Consider the following 19,811-nt stretch of genomic DNA (forward strand, 5'->3'; position numbering starts at 1 on the left):
GACTATTAAAAAATTGGGACCCATTACCTCCCTGCTTGACACTCAGCATCAAGGTTTGGAATTGGGGGTGAAATCACCAAAAATGATTCCCGGGCGCGGCCACCGCTGCTGCTCACTGCTCCCCTCGCCTCCCAGGGTGTGATCAAGGGTATTAGGTAAAATGCATCTTAAATAATCCATCCATCCATTTTCTACCGCTTGTCCCTCTTGGGTTCGCGGGGGGGTGCGCCTGAATGCAGCTGAGATATGCATCTTAAACTAAACGCAGAAACCAAGGAACAAGGAACTACATTTCAAAATGTGTATTCATGTGTTAAAATGTTATGCGTATTAAACAAACCCTGGCAAAAATATAACCACTAACCACGTTAAACCCAGATTCCGAACTAACAAAGGTCTTAACTCATTCTCTTTCTATGCCACATCAATGTGGAATGCGCTCCCAACAGGTATAAAAGAAAGGGCATCTCTATCCTCCTTCAAAACCGCAATAAAAGTTCACCTCCAGGCAGCTACAACCCTAAACTAACACCCTCCCCGGATTGCTAATAATCAAATGTAAACAATCAAATGCAGATACTTTTTTCTTATGCCTTCTGATCTCTCTCTCTCTCTCTCTCTCTCTCTCTCTCTCTCTCTCTCTCTCTCTCTCTCTCTCTCTCTCTCTCTCTCTCTCTCTCTCTCTCCTCTCTCTCTCTCTCTCTCTCTCTCTCTCTCTCTCTCTCTTCTCTCTCTCTCTCTCTCTCTCTCTCTCTCTCTCTCTCTCTCTCTCTCTCTACACTACTTGATGTCCATATCTCCCCCCCCTCCACACCCCTGATTGTAAATAATGTAAATAATTCAATGTGATTATCTTGTGTGATGACTGTATTATGATGATTAGTATATATGATTAGTATATATATGTGTATCATGAATCATTTTAAGTGGACCCCGACTTAAACAAGTTGAAAAACTTATTCGTTTTTATAAATAGTTGATTTATATAGGCTAGTAAGGTAAAGTTTTGTACCTGACAAGTTTCGGCTACCTTGCTTCTGCAGCCTTCCTCAGAGGTGTCACGTGATGTTAGTGTGACGTCATCTGTGACGTGTTATATGGATTGTTCCATCCCACCTGAGGTGGTGGGATGGCGGTGTCCCCTGGTGTGCGTCGGGGTAGGGCGGGGCGCCCCCTGTCGTCCGGATGTCCACCAAACGGCCGGGGGCGGCCCTGCAGGACTGTGTCCCAGGTGTGGGATAGTTGGTAGGCTCCCTCGTCCTGTTGACAGTCTTTAGGTAGCCGAAACTTGTCAGGTACAAAACTTTACCTTACTAGCCTATATAAATCAACTATTTATAAATACACATTAGTAGGCTAAATGAACCTCTTTAACAAAAACTTATTCGGGTGTTACCATTTAGTGGTCAATTGTACGGAATATGTACTTCACTGTGCAACCTACTAATAAAAGTCTCAATCAATCAATCAAACCACTGTGGCGTAATAAAGCATGACACCTTTGTCACGAGCGTTCATAGCCATCAAGGCGCACCGTGCCGAGGGAAAGCACCGGCTGCACACCGAAGCTCCTTGATAAGCCACCATCACCCGAAAACAAGCTAAGCTAAACATCAATTTGTTAGGTATTTATATTATTAAAAGTTCAAATGTGACTTAACTTTTATGAGAAACTGCATTTTCCAAACTGATATAAAAATGTCCACTGTAGAGGACACTACATCTCAGAAAGTAAAAGTTAAGAGACACAGTGGATGTTTCTGCTGAATTATTTGAACTTAAAAATACTTGTTTGTAGAAAAAAAATATGATTAGAACATTTTAGCATTATGTTTAATTACAGTAAGTGCTTATTGTAAACATTCCTGCCACTTCATTTTACACACTATGGCCTTTTTAAGACTTTTTTTTTGTTTTGTTGACATACACTACATTAATACCGTGATAATATTGTACCGTGAGATTTTGATATTGTTACATCTCCAAAGAGAACCGATTCAGGTTGTGAGTCGTTCATTTGAGAGCCGTTCTTACGCTCGCATCTCAATACATCTGAATATTGTGCAAAACTTATTTAAGTGCAGTTCAATTAATAGAAAGAAGGGACAGGAATTATTTTCAGATCATTATTTATTTTTCAGCAGGAGCCAGAAGTTTACAATAATATTTTTTATTTTTATTTTAAGAGATGCTTATTTGGGGTTATTGACTGTAAACTTAAGTCATTGAAATTATGAAGAATTTATGAATACATTTTTGAAATACTTCACTGTGTAGTGATGACTAATTTTTCATCAAATAAAGTGTGTCCTGCAACCAAACTAGTTGAGAACCACTGCCCTATTGCCTTAATATTGTTGGTTTCTTCTAGAGCGCATTAAGCTGAGAGAGAGATTTCAAGTCAATCCAATCTTATGGTATCAAACTTTGGGGTGTAATACTACGCCACCACAAAAATAATAGCATAGGCAACACCGTGAGAGTGCATGTTTTGCTGCATTTTCACTTTTGTCTGCAGCCTTTCATGAGTACAAACACATACTGTACAGTCAAAAAATGTGGACCTTAGGTAAGAAATCTGTCTTATCAATTCAAACTTCACTTTTCCAGGTTGGGTTTGGAAAATTCCCGTTATCCGTTTTTTTCGGATGCAGCGCTGGACCATGCACTTTTTTCAGAAGACTTTATAGCAAAGATGCCACTTTTTGTCAGAGATGTCATTAAAACAATCTTCACTAATTACAAGTATGGTTTAGTTTAGATTAGTCTGTATTTGAAGGAACAATGAAGAGACAATAAGCTCAAAGACAGATATGTTCTGTACCAGATTATAGCTACATAGCTAATTTCCATCCACAGTCCCTGGCTACCTAAATTAAAGGGATACAAAAATCATGTAATCAAATTAAGAAAAGTCATAAAATGCCCTTTCATTGACACATACTTAATATACATTACAACCACACATGCTCTTGTTCACATCTGTCATCATTTGTAAAAACAACCATGATTTTACCAGACACACTTCACAGTTTACAACAAAATGCTCTCATGGATGAATATAATACACATTAAGTTGATGTGTCAATCATAGTGCCCACCTTAGTGACCGTGTGAGCTGCTTTGATTGCTCCAAAGCCACTTTTTAACTTCAATTGTGAATGAAGAGTAATCTGTTAGACTTTTCAAGTTTGTTGTGAGGTCGTTCCATTCCTTTATCGCTCTATATGCAAAGGCTGATTGTATGAAAGATGTTTTACATCTGGGTACGCCACACTGCCCCCTGGTGGAGGCTTGTGTTTCTAGTTGTCACAGCAGATGTAAACTGGACAAAAGTGCTTAAGTGGCGTTGGTGCAGTTTTATTTAGGATTCGATGGGCCATTCGTATTGATGCTGCTAATCTTTGAATGTTAGCTAAATTTAACAGTCTATATTTTTGGAGAACTAAACAGTGATGGTGGTGTTTTGAGATATTGTTTGTGCAAAGTTTCCAATGGTCTAGTGCAGGGGTCGGCAACCCGCAGGTCCGGAGCCGCATGCGGCTCTTTGACCACTCTGATGCGGCTCAGCTGCATACTTGCCGACCCTCCCGGTTATCCCAGGAGACTTACGATCTCAGTGCCTCTCCCAGAAATCTCCCTGGGCAAATATTCTCTGATTTTCACTTAAACAACTAAATTAAGGGAGTGCCCTAATGGCACTGCAATTATTGACCTCTATAGCCTGTACAAACAGCGTGCCAGCCCGGCCACATGTTGTATGTAGCTTTTACTTGCACACGTAGAAGACAGCAAGGCATACTTGCTCAACAGCCACACACCTTACACTGACGGTGCCCGTATAAAACAACTTTAACACTGTTACTTTACAAATATGCGCCACACTGTGAACCCACACCAAAGAACATCCGCACCGTAACACAACATAAACACAACACAACAAATACCCAGAATCCCATGCAACCCTAACCCCCCCACACATCAACCCCCCCCCCCTCCGTGCGTCAGTTGAGGTGGGCGGGGTTTGGTGGTAGCGGGGGTGTATAATGTAGACCGGAAGAATTAGGGCTGCATGGGATCCTGGGTATTTGTTTTGTTGTGTTACAGTGCGGATGTTCTCCAGAAATGTGTTTGTCATTCTTTTTTGGTGTGGGTTCACAGTGTGGCGCAAATTTGTAACGTAACAGTGTTAAAGTTGTATTATACGGCCACCGTCAGTGTAAGCTGTGTGGCTGTTGACCAAGTATGTCTTGCTGTCACTTACGTGTGCAAGCAGGAGCTGCATTCAACATGTGGCCGAGCAGTTACGCTGGTTAAGCAGGCGCTAAAAGCACTCCCTGACATGCGGGAGTCTGCCGGAAAAATTGGGAGGGTTGGCAAGTATGACGCTATTTAGCGCCATTCTTTTTAAAACTCGCGGGCTGCCCTAACATTAAATTTTCATATTAAGGTGCAGGCCGGGGGGTGTGTCTGAGACCCCTAGTTAAAACATAGCACAAAGCAAAAAAAGCTTTGTATGCAGTGTAATTTCATTTCAAATTTTCAAAAGAGTTTTGTGGCTCCCAGTGTTTTCTTTAATTTGTGAAACTCGTCAAATTGGCTCTTTGAGTGGTAAAGGTTGCCGACCCCTGGTCTAGTGTCATTTTGCTTGCCTGGGACCAACATGTTATACAATAATAAAAAACGAGACATAATCATTGCATTAAAATAAGTTTGAGCTGCCTCCAGTGTTAACGAATTCCTGATACATTTGAAAATGTTTATGTTGTATTTAAGACTCTGGCACATCTGTTTGATATATTTTTTAAAGCCAAGCGTTGGGTCTAAAATGACACCCAGGTAACGATATGGTGGATTGTTGTCGCCGCACACTGCATACGTTTCCACACGGGACCATCTCCTTTGTTTCCCAGAGTCACTTGTGCAACGCCTAAAGCCATGCGCTGCATTCTTGACTTCTTCTGTCACCGGGGTGGTAAAGAACCAGAGAAGAGCGGCGGTGAAATCCCATCCCGCAGCCCTCGCGGTTACGTCAGCACTTCTCATATCCCACAAAGCCGCTGAAGAAGCCTGACACACAATGTGCCACAATATACAGACACACACGCACACAAGAAGAAAAAAGATCCACCCGCCAGTGTTTTTGAACAATGGATGTCTCTTCTGTGTTTTTGTGAGTGTCCTCTGCTGAGTTGGTGTCTGTAGCAGGTTGAACAAACACACCAACTATTTTCTCTCTAATGATGACTGTAGGCTGTATTGCTTTAATGCATGAATTAGGAGACAATTTGTATGCTTTTATTTGCCTTCAATGAAAGCTTTCAACTAAAGTCGTGGCATTATCTACAGGAAGTAAAGTTCCTTTGATGGTTTTGCTCTGGTCTTTGCGCTAACTTACTCAAAGCTGAAAATGACTCAATTGCATATGGTGGCGGTATTTAAAGGGGAACTTCACTTTTTGGGGGGGAATTTTTCCTATAGTTCCCAATCTTTATTAGAGACAAGAACACATGTTTTTTTTCTTTTTAATGCATTGTAACACGTAAATTAACATAAATAAAAGTCAGTTTCCAATTAAGTCTATGGCAGGTCCATAAAGCCCTCTAAAAAACCACCCAAAATCTGGCAACAATACTCCGTTTACATTTCGTGACTTGAATATTAACCATGTATTAGGGATATTGTTGTGATAAGCGTGAACACAGGCAAACAATTTTTCGCGGCGACGTGATCACAGAGCTAACTAACTTATGCTGCTGTATTGACATCATCAGCTGGTGAGCTGCTTCCTCGCCTCGGAGCTCAGGAAAGTTTAGTCTAGATCAGGGGTGTGAAATGTACGGCCCGAAGGCTGGATCACAGCCCACAAACAGGTTTTATCCGGCCAGCGGGATGAGTTTGCTAATTATAAAAATTAACCTAAAACTTTGGAATGAAAGAAACGGCTGTTGGAAATGTATCCACTGGATGGCAAAAAAAACAATTCTTTGTATCTTTGTAGACGATGCTACATATGTACAAAACAAACCACATGATGTTATAGTACATCAGTCGAGAAAAATTATCAAACTACATAAATAACATACTGTAATTTGATTTTGGTGTAATTGTTTTTATCTTGATAGATTGAAAATTAACACCAATGACTGATGAACAATATCACATAATTTATTCAGAAAAAAGATAGAATATTAACCGCAACATGTACTGTAAGTGTAAAAAAAAAAAACATTATGATTTGTACATTTTCAGAATGTTCTTGTTCTACTTTTAAACAAAGAAAACAATCTGGAGTTGTCTTTATTTTTAAGTTATCGGGCCGTGATTTTACCAGTCCGGCCCACTTGGGAGTAGATTTTTCTCCATGTGGCCCCCGATCTAAAATGAGTTTGACACCCCTGGTCTAGATCATAAATCATTACTCTTACCTGTACAGTAGAAAAATGAGGACATAATCCGACAAATTGGTCAACTTTGACAGCCAATTTAGACCTAAGTATTAGTGTAAAAATACACAAAAAGACACTTGGTTCCACCGCCCTTTTTTCTTTGCGAGGGTTATTAGTCATTATTTTTCTAAACTGGAATGTATCAGCATCCTATTAGTAGGCATCCCAGTGAGAGCAGTCATTGTACAGTAAGTGATGTTTTGTTGTGTTTGTCGGATTTCATGAAGTCTGCAGTGAGTATTAATCAGTGATGTTGAAAGAAAAAGCAAACGTTGGGATCTGTTTGTGAAATTAATATGTACATGTTTACCTAAAATTAGTAAAGTACACAAATGGTATTATTATTGTGCCTGTTACTACATTACATATATACTTACAGCGTATACATAAAACCTTGATGGAAGTGTTTTGATTTTTTTTCAAGCGCGTTATAGACAGAATAGAACGACTTTTACAGGTTTCATTTTAAGCAGACTTTTGCTCGCATTTCCGAGTTAGAATGCATTAAAAAAACTGAAAATATGTGTTCTTGTGTTACATAAGGATTGTGAATGATAGACAGAATTCCCAAAAAGTTCCTCTTTAAACTTCATATGTTCAGGTTCAAGACTTTAATGATTCATTGTAAGGGTAAGGAGGGCACAATGCAGCTGTCTACGTTGAAGTTAAATCGTCCGCTAGAACAGTTTTTGCTTTTCTTCAAAGATTCTGTCAGTGGGAAATTGTGTCTATTCATCCAAAAGAACATGTAAGGTCAGAGGACCTGTGGACTTTAAATTTGTTCCTGTTCATACGAATGGTGTTTCTTGTTAAGTTCTTCCACACCAAAGTCATCCAAGCATGATTTTATGGACATTGCTTTGTGCAGAAGGAACAGAAAACTTTCCATATGGTAGAAGCATGGATTCAACCAAATAAGGGCAAATAGAATCACACTTGATTCCAGCCCAATATTGATTTAAGTATCTTCTTATATTTATATACTAACTGGAGCCTAGTTATTGTGACTGGTCAAAAACTCACACAACAATCCTGCACTGAAAGACCCCTCTCTGCACACCCATCCTTATTGTCCTGGCCCCTCTGGGAAAACAGAGGCAACCTGGGATTTAAAGGTCAAGTCCGCACAAAAGCTAACAGTCCACAAAGCCTGAGGTGTTTTTAATTGACATTTCTGTCTTTGTCGCCTGGCTTCAAAAAAGCACCGGCAGGAAGACTCGTCTTTTCAATATACTAAATTACAGCAAAATAAGACCTGTTTCAAAAAATAAAATAGGGGCCGGTGTGGGTGTAACAAGGTTGGGGGAATCCCCTTGTTGGGTGGGTATAGGAGGGGCGCTGCTAAAGTGCTTACTTCACCATAAAAGGGGAGGCTGCGGTGCAAATCCCCTCACAGGAAGAAAAAAAACGAACTCTCCCTATAGAGAGAGATAAACCAGTTAGGGCTTTGTTTATGAAGTTTCACTTTATTCCCGCCTGACAACCATTTAGACAAAGACTATGGGGGAAATGTCCTCACAGGAATGAGCAACAATAGTCAGGATCAGCAGCTTTTCTGCTTTGATTTAAAGGGAGGAAAAAAGAGAGGGAAAACCTTCCTTCCTAAAAGCATTAATGATCTATGGAAGACACCTGCAAACAAGAGCGCCGAGCAGCCCCAAACAAAAGAGCTTTGTCCAAAAAATGCCACCTTTGGCCTGCACATATTTGGTTGTCACCTTCACCAACTTCTGCACGGACACGTTTGTCTTGTGGCGAGGTTGGGAGAGTGGCTGTGCCAGCAACCTGAGGGTTCCTGGTTCGATCCCCACCTTCTACCAACCTAGTCACGTCCGTTGTGTCCTTGAGCAAGACACTTCACCCTTGCTCCTGATGGGTCGTGGTTAGGGTCTTGCGTGGCGGGTGAATGTGTGTGTGAATGGGTGAATGTGGAAATAGTGTCAAAGCGCTTTGAAGGTAGAAAAGCACTATACAAGTATAACCCATTTACTTCCTGATAAAAACGACCACTACCACTCGGTGGTGCAGTGAGTCAGGTGAGATGTATACATGTGTTTTCACTCCCTTGTACAGTCTCACTGCTTTCAACGACACCCGCGGGTCCCTTCTCTTAAAGTTATTATTTTACCCCTGCCATTATTCACCTTATCAAAATGAAGTGGACAAAAAAAGCTTTTGTTCGTATAATCTTTTGTGCTTTCAGCATTTAAGATGGCTTTTGTCTACAGGGAGATGGGTATCTGCCACAAACATCACTCAGGCATTGTGGTAGGGGGGATTCGTTTTCACCCCGCCTTTGTTCCATTCTTTGGCCCTAACCAAGGAGCCACGCCTGCTCCTCTACCTCAAATTGTGCGGCGAACATTCCCTTTTTTGTGGGGCGAGGTGCATGAGCTGGCGCATCTCCGCAGGCTTTCGTGGGAGACGGTGGCGGTAACCTAACCTGATTTTGCGTCAGGGTGGCCCTTGGCTACCAGGCATAAGACCAGCGGAGCATTAGGCCAAATGTAGCAGAACCTCCAGGTTCTGTAACAACTTCTTCCCTCAGGCCGTAACACTCTTGAACGCATCATAATAATCCCCTCAATTCCCTCGAAAAATGTATTAACTTGCTGGAATATAAAGATAATATAACATACGTCCATAAACGTGGATGAATATGCCAAAGCGCAATGTATTTATCTGTACAGTAATCTTTTTATTTATATCTGCACATTATTGCTCTTTTATCCTGCACTGCAACGAGCAAATGCAATGTAATTTTGTTCTTATCTGTACTATAAAGTTCAAATTTGAATGACAATAAAAGGAAGTCTAAGTCTGATGTGCACAGAGCTTGAAATGTGGTCCAACAAAGGTCCATACGCACACAGATCCCAGACTGGGATCATCTGTTCATATCAGTCCACAGCCAGTCAGAAGCATAACATACATGGCCATGCTGTTCCAATCTAATCCTATAGGGGGTGGTAGTGTACATCACAAAACGGGTGCCAACCTCCACACACAGCAAGCCAGCTACTGACTCTGTTGGATCTCTTGCTCACTTTAAAAAGTTTGACTTTTTAAAGTCAATTGAATGATTGTCACACAAACAATAGGTGTGGTGAGATTATCCTCTGCATTTGACCCCCTCGAAGGCAAGTGAGCAGTAAGCAGCAGCGGTGGCTGCGCCCGGGAATCATTTTGGTGATTTAACCCCCAATTCCAAGCCTTGATGCTGAGTGCCAAGCAGGGAGGTAATAGGTCCCATTTTTATAGTCTTTGGTATGACCCGGCCGGGGTTTGAACTCACGACCTACCGATCCCTTGGCGGACACTCTAACCACTAGGCCACTGAACAGGTTACCCTATGCAAGTGGACTTAACAGCTCTATGGTCCAATTGTCTTCTAAGGATTTCTGTCTTGTTAAAAAAAAAAGTACAACTTTTACTAGACATACTGTGTAGGTTATGTAATTTCTGTGTAAGACACTGATATAAACAATGACCAAAACACAACCTCTTGCCTCCTGCTTTGAATAAATATGACTCATATACCGGTAGCGCAGTTGGCTATGAAATTGACACAAATACACAAGATATTTACCTCTTTAACATTAATACAATTTTATGAAACATATAATCACATGACAACAAATAGAATAAACTCAAAAGTTCCATAAAGCAATCAGACTGGCATTCAAAGCTCTCAATGCTCTGGTCCATTTAGTTATTTAAACCAGTGTTTTTCAACTAGTGTGCCGTGAAATACAGTCTGGTGTGCCGTGGGATATTATGTAATTTCACCTACTTGGGTTAAAAATATTTTTTGCAAACCAGTAATTACAATCACCAAATAATGTGCCGTTGTTGAGTGTCTGTACTGTCTAGAGCTCGGCAGAGTAACCGTGTAATACTCTTCCATATTAGGGACGGCGTGGCGAAGTTGGTAGAGTGGCTGTGCCAGCAATCGGAGTGTTGCTGGTTACTGGGGTTCAATTCCCACCTTCTACCTTCCTAGTCACGTCCGTTGTGTCCTTGGGCAAGACACTTCACCCTTGGCCTCTGATGGCTGCTGGTTAGCGCCTTGCATGGCAGCTCCCGCCATCAGTGTGTGAATGTGTGTGTGAATGGGTAAATGTGGAAATACTGTCAAAGCGCTTTGAGTACCTTGAAGGTAGAAAAGCGCTATACAAGTATAACCCATTTATCATTTATCATTCCATATCAGTAGGTGGTAAAAGGTAGCTAATTGCTTTGTAGATGTTGGGAACAAATGCATTAAAGCTTAGGGATGGCTATGCACAACAAACTACAACTGAACTTGCTGCAAAGTAAACAAAAACAGAGTGCTGGACAACAGCAAAGACTTACAGCGCGTGGAGCAGACGGCGTCCACAAAGTACATCCATACATGACATGACAATCAACAATGTCCCCACAAAGAAGGATAGCGTCTGCACAACTTAAATAGTCTTGATTGCCAAAACAAAGCAGGTGTTGGGAATAGCGTTCAAGGAAGACATGAAACTGCTACAGGAAAATACCAAAAAACAGGAAAAGCCACCAAAATAAGAGCGCAAGACAAGAACTAAAACATGACACAAAGGAAAACGTCAAAAACCTCAAAATAAGTCACAACGTGATGTGACAGGTCATGACAGCACACCTACTTTTAGACAAGAGTTGGTTGGTTATGGTTTGAATTCATATCCAACATTTGCAAAAACTACTTTTTATTGTCAATATCGGCTGCTGAGTTTCATTTTTCAATGATTTCTGCTGGTTGTGTGCCTCCGGATTTTTTCAATAAATAAAATGTGCCTTGGCTCAGAAAAGGTTGAAAAAAACTGATTTAAACAAAAAGTCAAGAATGTGTTGTTTTAATTTAACACTTGAATGCTGTGGCACCACCACTAGGAATTCTGGGACACTCGGGGGAAAAAAGGGCCCCATTGCCTGTACAGTTTATAGAGAAGTTGTGATGGTGACTGTTTGAGACCGGAACAGATTATTGCTTCTGCCATTATTTATTATGGGGAAATAGTTCTTGAAGTTTGAGCAAAAGTGTATTGCATTGTGTTCTTGGAGGTTATTTGTGTCTTTGTGTATTTATTTCCTGTAAATAACACATTGAACATAAATCGTTCTCAGGACTGGACTGTGCACCATACCTCCTTTTGCACTATTTTTATTTTTATTTTCTTCCTATGTTTTGCATATTTTGTAGACTGTCGCACTGATACAGGAGTTGTTTTTAATCGAATTGTGCCTGTGTATAGTGACAATAAAAGGCATTCTATTTTATTCTTTAATATGAAAGATTTTTTGACACCGAATTTATGTAACTGAATGTTTTGCTTTTTTTTTTTTCACCAATCCAGAAAAAAATCAGTGTATAACAATACAAAGAAACAAAACTCAAGACCCACTTCAGGTAAATTAAGATGAAAGCAATCGATCCTGTCTCAGAATATATATATATATATATATATATATATATATATATATATATATATATATATATATATATATATATATATATATATATCAGCATATATATATATATATATATATATATATATATATATATATATCAGTATATATCATATACTGTACATATATTATGTAAATATTACATATATGTTATATTTTATATTGCTACTACGGTACATTTTTAGTCTATTTTATACCTGCATTGTCCTTTCCATCCTTACACTTTCCATCCTTTGTAACTGAGCTACTGTGTGGAACAATTTCCTTTGTGGATCATTAAAGTGTGTCTAAGTTTGTCTAAGAAGCAGCCGAAGGTGTCAAGTTTTCAGGTAAAATTTTCTGCGCTGAACTTTTACACACTGAGGCCATGTCGTTTAACCCCTTAAACGAATAATTATTTAGCCTAAGCCCCTTTTCAGCCACACTAAACCAGCGTTTAAGGTCCCCCTCCTCTGACAAATTTTTACACGGGTAAGTCAGCCACGTATTTCTTAAATCTCCGGAATTTATGGACTCATTGATCGTTTAAAAAGTGAGTTCGGAGAGGAAGTGACGCCAGAAAGACTGCGCCCACACAGGAAGTGACGTCAGAAAGAACACGTCACAGCCACCTTCATAATAAAGCGGTTTCGTAACTTGGAGGTAAACACTGGAAATATGATGGCGAGTCATCCAGACATGCCCGTGTTTTTCCTTCCGTCTGTACAGACGCTTGTGGAAATCACACATGAGAACCTTAAGAGAAAGCGATTGCAGCTATTTGGGATACAACACTTCTCAGACGGCAAGAGAACTTTCCAATGTCCAGGTCTACTAAGCGAAAAACTTTGTCCATTTGTCGAAGGAGACAACGAGAATGCGAGCTCCCGTGGATGTGATAAAAAAGGTAGCGTGTGCTTTGTATTACCTGCCCGTCGAGGGAAGACTAACTACGGAAAACACTGAATGCATTTGGACTGGTAAAGCAGACTGTATCAGTTATTGTCCGCCATGTACACTGCCGTTCAAAAATTTGGGGTCATATTGAAATGTCCTTATTTTTGAAGGAAAAGCACTGTACTTTTAATGAAGATAACTTTAAACTTGTCTTAACTTTAAAGAAATACACTCTATACATTGCTAATGTGGTAAATGACAATTCTAGCTGCAAATGTCTGGTTTTTGGTGCAATATCTACATAGGTGTATAGAGGCCCATTTCCAGCAACTATCACTCCAGTGTTCTAATGGTACAATGTGTTTGCTCATTGGCTCAGAAGGCTAATTGATGATTAGAAAACCCTTGTGCAATCATCTTCACACATCTGAAAACAGTTTAGCTCGTTACAGAAGCTACAAAACTGACCTTCCTTTGAGTAGATTGAGTTTCTGGAGCATCACATTTGTGGGGTCAATTAAACGCTCAAAATGGCCAGAAAAAGAGAACTTTCCTATGAAACTCGACAGTCTACTTTTGTTCTTAGAAATGAAGGCTATTCCACAAAATTGTTTGGGTGACCCCAAACTTTTGAACGGTAGTGTATGTCGCGGACTCAACGTCTAGATCCAGAGTATATAAAGTCACCAAAAAGGAATGGACAATGAAGGTGAAGGCAAAAGAGTGAGGATCCCTAGATTGATTGATGTAAAATGTTATTTATCACATTGTTTACGTGTCTAATTAAGATTTTATTAATTTATGATGGCTCAGGTGTGATTCACTGCAATAGGGCCCCACAGCACACTGGATTCCAGTTAATTGAAATACCACAACACTGGATATTGTTCAGATAAGTTACATTTAAGAACTTGCACACAAAGCAACACTGGAGGTGACTATGACGTGTGCATTTTCCGCACATGTGTACTAGGTCGTGTTGCACCGGCGGACGAAAGGGGGCAGGGGTCTTAAATGGTGGCATTGTATGTGGACATGGATAAGGTTAGGTGTGATTTACCTAGATCAGGGATTTTCAACATTTTTTAAGCCGCGGCACACTTTTTACATTTACAAAATCCTGCGGCACACCACCAACCAAAATGACACTCTAACACAGTATATAATACATATAGTTAATAATAGTTTTCTAAATGTATTTATACTCACTACTATTACAATGGCTTTACAAGCTCGCAGTATTAATGTTTCTGCCACAGTGTGGGACTTTTTTGATTTAGCTACGAGTTCAACAACAAGGTAGCAAGCTTTGAGGGCTCTCTTGTTTACCTTTGTGGTTTTTCTCAGAAAAGTTGCCTGTTTCTCATTGTTTGTACGTAAGCGTACAAAATAGTCCATCGGGGTGTTTCGTTTGGAGATGGCGTTTAAGCTTGCTTGGCACCATGGCGCTATTGGATAGCTTCTCACCACACACCAAGCACTGCGGAGTCGGTGCTGTCGCATCCCCGGTGAAAGTCAATCCAAATGAAAGATAGCTTTCGCTTTATTGCCTCGAGCTCACCGTCTTTTTTTATTTTGTAGACCACTCATACTAGAGCCTTCATCTGGGCCAGAATTTTGTCCAGGACCCTGTTCGCCATTTGCATTTTCCCTTCTCAAAAACTTCTCCATCACTGTCACTTGCTCGCCTCCTCTTGCTGCGATCCCAAACTGTCACTGTCACGTGATGCGCAGCGCTAACTCGATTGTCTTTACAGGTATTTATCGCCCTCTGCTGCCACCTACTGAAATAGATCAGTATTACATTATCTGCCGCACTTTATTATAGCACGGACACCCGACAATGGTTAATTAGGAGATATTAAATAATTACTCACGGCACACCTGACGATCTCTCACGGCACACCAGTGTGCCGCGGCACACTGGTTGAAAATGACTGACCTAGATAACCTTATCCGGCTTAGTGTAAACGGGGCCTGAATTTTAAAACACTGTATTTGAATAAAGTGAATTTTTTAAACACGCATTTTGCACACAAACTTGTATTCAATGAAATTGTCAGCATAAATTCAAACGCAAAACAAACTCAGTGTCCAAAAAAATGCTTTTTGTAATAAAGACACAAACCTCCATAGTGCCTCCACAGAAGTTTCCAGAGCTCTCAAACATAGTTTGCATCTTGTCAGTATTAAAGAAAAGTAATCATGTTTACGTGAACATATACGACCTACACTGTCTATTCCTTGTGGCCATGTTTGAAGCTCCACCCCTCCAGATACATCACACGCCTTCTGCTCTTACTTCTTCCCTTCTCTTCACACCTCGTCCTTGTCATTCCCTCCCCACTTTTCCCCTCCGTATCGGAGCCATCGTCCTGTGTCCATTATTTCCTCTGTGGTACCTTTCTCTTGCTTAGACTGCGTACACAGCCTGTGACGAGGCCGCCTCTGTTGTGTCACACTGGGGGAGCCACGCCCCCGCTCCTCTACACCCCCCAGTCCTCTAGCCTATGAGGCACTTTTATTAAATCTGCGAAGGCGCTGGGCCGCGCTGGCAGGTAATCCCACAGTAATTGTTTCCAGATTAGGGGAGCTGCACCACAAAGCAGGTTTAGCCAGGCATGAAATGGCCTCCCCATGCTGCAGCGCCAGCAACCCAAACCTGCCGAGGTGAAGACTCACCTGGGTGAAGTCCACAAACGTCCATGGCAGCACAGAATCCAGGTAGCCCATGTCTTTGGAGAACCTGTTGAGGATTCTTCCTGTTCAACCACAGAATAGAAGAGAACATTTAGAAATGAAATAATTTTCATCACTGACATAATTTAGCTGTTATGCAGATATATCATTTGTATAATTACACCTATAACAGGATACAACACGAAAGCTCTTAGAATATTATAATGCTCCGATGAAGCAATCTTAAATTCACAAGAGCTTCATAGTTATTGTTGTCAATAATATTGTATAAAATAATAATTACAATTTTAATAATAATAATTTCACTTTCAGTAGTTTTCAGTAGGGATGTCCGATAATGGCTTTTTGCCGATATCCGATATTCCGATATTGTCCAACTCTTAATTACATATACCGATATCAACCAATACCGATATATACAGTCGTGGAATTAACACATTATTATGCCTAATTTGGACAACCAGGTACGGTGAAGATAAGGTCCTTTTTATAAAAATTTATAAAATAAGATAAATAAATTAAAAACATTTTCTTGAATAAAAAAGAAAGTAAAACAATATAAAAACAGTTACATAGAAACTAGTAATTAATGAAAATGTGGCGAAGTTGGTCGAGTGGCTGTGCCAGCAATCGGATGGTTGCTGGTTACTGGGGTTCAATCCCCACCTTCTACCATCCTAGTCACGTCCGTTGTGTCCTTGGGCAAGACACTTCACCCTTGCTCCTGATGGGTGCTGGTAGCGCCTTGCATGGCAGCTCCCTCCATCAGTGTGTGAATGTGTGTGTGAATGGGTGAATGTGGAAATACTGTCAAAGCGCTTTGAGTACCTTGAAGGTAGAAAAGCGCTATACAAGTATAACCCATTTATCATTTATTATAAAATGAGTAAAATTAACTGTTAAAGGTTAGTACTATTAGTGGACCAGCAGCACGCACAATCATGTGTGCTTACGGACTGTATCCCTTGCAGACTGTATTGATATATATTGATATATAATGTAGGAACCAGAATATTAATAACAAAGAAAAAACCCTTTTGTGTGAATGAGTGTAAATGGGGGAGGGAGGTTTTTTGGGTTGGTGCACTAATTATAAATGTATCTTGTGTTTTTTATGTTTATTTAATAAAAAATAAAAAAATAAAAAAATAAAATAAAAACGATACCGATAATAAAAAAAAACGATACAGATAATTTCCGATATTATATTTTAAAGCATTTATCGGACATCTCTAGTTTTCAGTATGATGCAGTGAAGTTCAACGCCACTGCAAACTGTAAACTATAATCACAACAAACAGGATTATTACATTCTAAATAAAAATAAACTAATCTCAGGATTTTAGTCTGGAAAATTGTTTAAAATGTATTTAGCTAATTGGCATTACATTTATCGGTAACACTTTAGTGTGGGGAACACATGTTCACAATTAATTAGTTGCTTATTAACATGCAAATTAGTAACATATTGGCTCTTAATTGGTCATTATTAAGTACTTATTAATGCCTTGTTCTGCATAGCCTTATTATACAACCAGTAAGCCATTAACTAAGAGTGTTCCCTCAATAACCTCAGAATTATTGCTTATTAGTAACCCTAACCCTAACATGTACATCAACATGTGCATAGTCATGTACATAATGTCATGTACATAGTGTATATATACTCCCCTCCCCCACATTTTTTGTATATATTGTTTTTCAAATCACCTGACGTGTATACTGTGTATATGTACATAATGTATCCATTTTTTTTAATGTAATTTTTTATATACATGTTACAGGTTACATATATTTTATTATTGAATGTATCAAATGTGATGAATATTTAATGGACCACAATGGAAACAAGCCTTTTGGCTTTTTGTGCCATCCATTTGCCTTTTTAAGGGATATCATTAGGGGTGTAACGGTACACAAAAATTTCGATTCAGTACGTACCTCGGTCTAGATGTCACGGTTCGGTTCATTTTTGGTACAGTAAGAAAAAAAAAACAGCTTTGTTTTATTAGTCAACATTGCAACTTTTTCTAAATTAAATTTAACCTTTAAGCTTTTTTATTTCACTTTTGTTATGTTTTTGTTTATTTTAATAGTATTTTTAGAGCCGTGGGCCTTTAAAACATTAGCTGTGGGCTGCAAATGGCCTTCGGGGCACACTTTTGACACCCCTGCTATAGATAATAAAAAATGTAACCTGATAAATCCATGGATAAAAAGCAGAGCCTGGCGACGCATGCGCGTTTATCATAACTCTCTCGCTCTCTCTGTCTCTGCCCCTCCCTCACGAATGCTGCTGCGTGCACAATTTGTTTTGTTTGTAACCCCTTCTTGAACCCGGAACGTACAAGCTTTACAAGCAACCCTAACTCAAAATGCCGGACATTCGAGGCATTTAAGAAACTCCGCCCAGACAGCTCCGCAAAAGAGGAAATGTCCGGGGAAAAGAGGACGTATGGTCAGTCTATCGTAGCCTGTTAGCTGCTAGCATGCCGTGTGTTGTGCCTCGGTGTGCATTGTTTACACAACGAGCGTTACGCTACTTAATATGTCCATGTGGATTATAGTTATTTTAGTATTATAGTACACCTCCGAACCGAACCGACACCCCCGTACCGAAACGGTTCAATACAAATACACATACCGTTACACCCCTAGATATCATGGATTCAATTCTTTAAGATGTCAATAAACTTTTCAATCAATCAAAAAAAACAAACTAATCCTAACCCTTATATGTTCCCCTAGTGTGCAAATAACTCTAAATTAAGTCTTTGTTACTTTAATAAGCAACTAATTAATGGTGAATATATTCCCCATACTAAAGTGTTACCCATTTATCATATTCATATGCCATCATAACTTTGTATTTTTATTGGAATACATAACTTCCATTATAATTCCTTTTGTTTACTCATTGGCTTAACTGGCTTAAAATGGGCAACACAGAAATGTTGGAAGTCTTGATAATACAAATATGGTTATTTGCAAATACTATAGAATAAAACTAACCAAATCTCATTAGACCGTGTGGTGCAACAATGTTCATTGAGTGTATAGTGCAATAGTAAAACAGTGTGGTAATATTATAAAGACTAATGGTTTACCCATTATTAACACTGTACTTACATTGCCATCAGATAGGAAAACCAATGATTATCTAACTTTGAAACAATGACTCATTATTTGTTTTGTAATCGCTCGGATGAATATGTGCAGGATGCTTTTGTTTGTGGACAAAAGGAGGGCGGGAGGGACAGGGCACGAGCTGCATGCCTGCCTTGTCCTTGTGACTGCCGCCGACGTTAATTGAGCTGCTTCCAATCTGCTCAGGTGTTCATTATTTCAAAGGCAGAGGTTGCATTCATTGCGGCTCCTTTTATGATGGCACATGGCACACGAGGTCATACTCCAGTTGCTTTCACGCACTGTTTACTACAGGGTCACTGATAGACCATCCCCACTTCACACTACCTTTATCTGACCGTGATGGAGGTTTTGTGGGAGAAAATGTAGCAGAACAGTTCCACCAACGCCACTGCTGCCATCTGTCATCGCTAAGCAATTGGTGCAGGGACAATGCAGCCATTTGTCATCCCGGTTTTATCTCACAGAAGATTTAAGAGTGGGACAAAATATTCTTCTTCTATCACAGTACAGTATCAATACGCCAAACTCATATTGTCACTGAGGTTAGCACAAAATAGAAATACTGCAACATTGTTATATCACAGTACAGTATTCATCAGAGGTGGGGGACAAAGTCATTGCTTTGCAAGTCACAAGTAAGTCTCAAGTCTTTGCCCTCAAGTCTCGAGTCAAGTCCCGAGTCAAGACAGGCAAGTCCCGAGTCAAGTCCAAAGTCAAGACTGGAAAGTCTCAAGTCAAGTCACAAGTCCTGCATTTTGAGTTTTGAGTCCTTTCAAGTCCTTTTAACCACAGATTAATATTTTTACACAGATTGTGTATGCTTTTAAAACGCTGTATTTATTTATTAAAACAAGTGCATTTGAAATAGCAAGAAAAAAAATAGTACTGACATTGCAATTCATAATAGCACTATTAACCAGTCATTTTAATAGTTTAAACAATTTTAAACATTTAACTCATTCCTTTACAGAATAAACACATTTGCAAAAACAAGTGCAGCTGTACTTATTTGTACAAAAGTGTTAACATTGTATTTCCATGGCATATTGCAATGTAACTAGTTCCACAGCAGTTTCTATTCTGTTCTTACCTTATCTCATTGATCTCATCTCATACTGTATGTGTGTTTATGTGTGCGTACACATGAAAAACATAACA

At 39.7% G+C, this 19,811-nt stretch overlaps 1 protein-coding gene across 1 annotated transcript in view; it reads right to left on the minus strand.

Annotated features, from left to right (window-relative positions):
• LOC133664494 (ATP-binding cassette sub-family C member 4-like) overlaps nt 1-19,811 on the minus strand; it is a 112,182-nt gene that overhangs the window by 53,810 nt on the left and 38,561 nt on the right. The window contains exon 20 of the mRNA XM_062069161.1: nt 15,486-15,565. Within this exon, the coding sequence (XP_061925145.1) occupies nt 15,486-15,565 (80 nt within the window). The remainder of the gene's footprint in view (nt 1-15,485; nt 15,566-19,811) is intronic.

Source organism: Entelurus aequoreus, linkage group LG14, assembly GCF_033978785.1.
Source record: "Entelurus aequoreus isolate RoL-2023_Sb linkage group LG14, RoL_Eaeq_v1.1, whole genome shotgun sequence".
NCBI classification, from domain to species: domain Eukaryota; kingdom Metazoa; phylum Chordata; class Actinopteri; order Syngnathiformes; family Syngnathidae; genus Entelurus; species Entelurus aequoreus.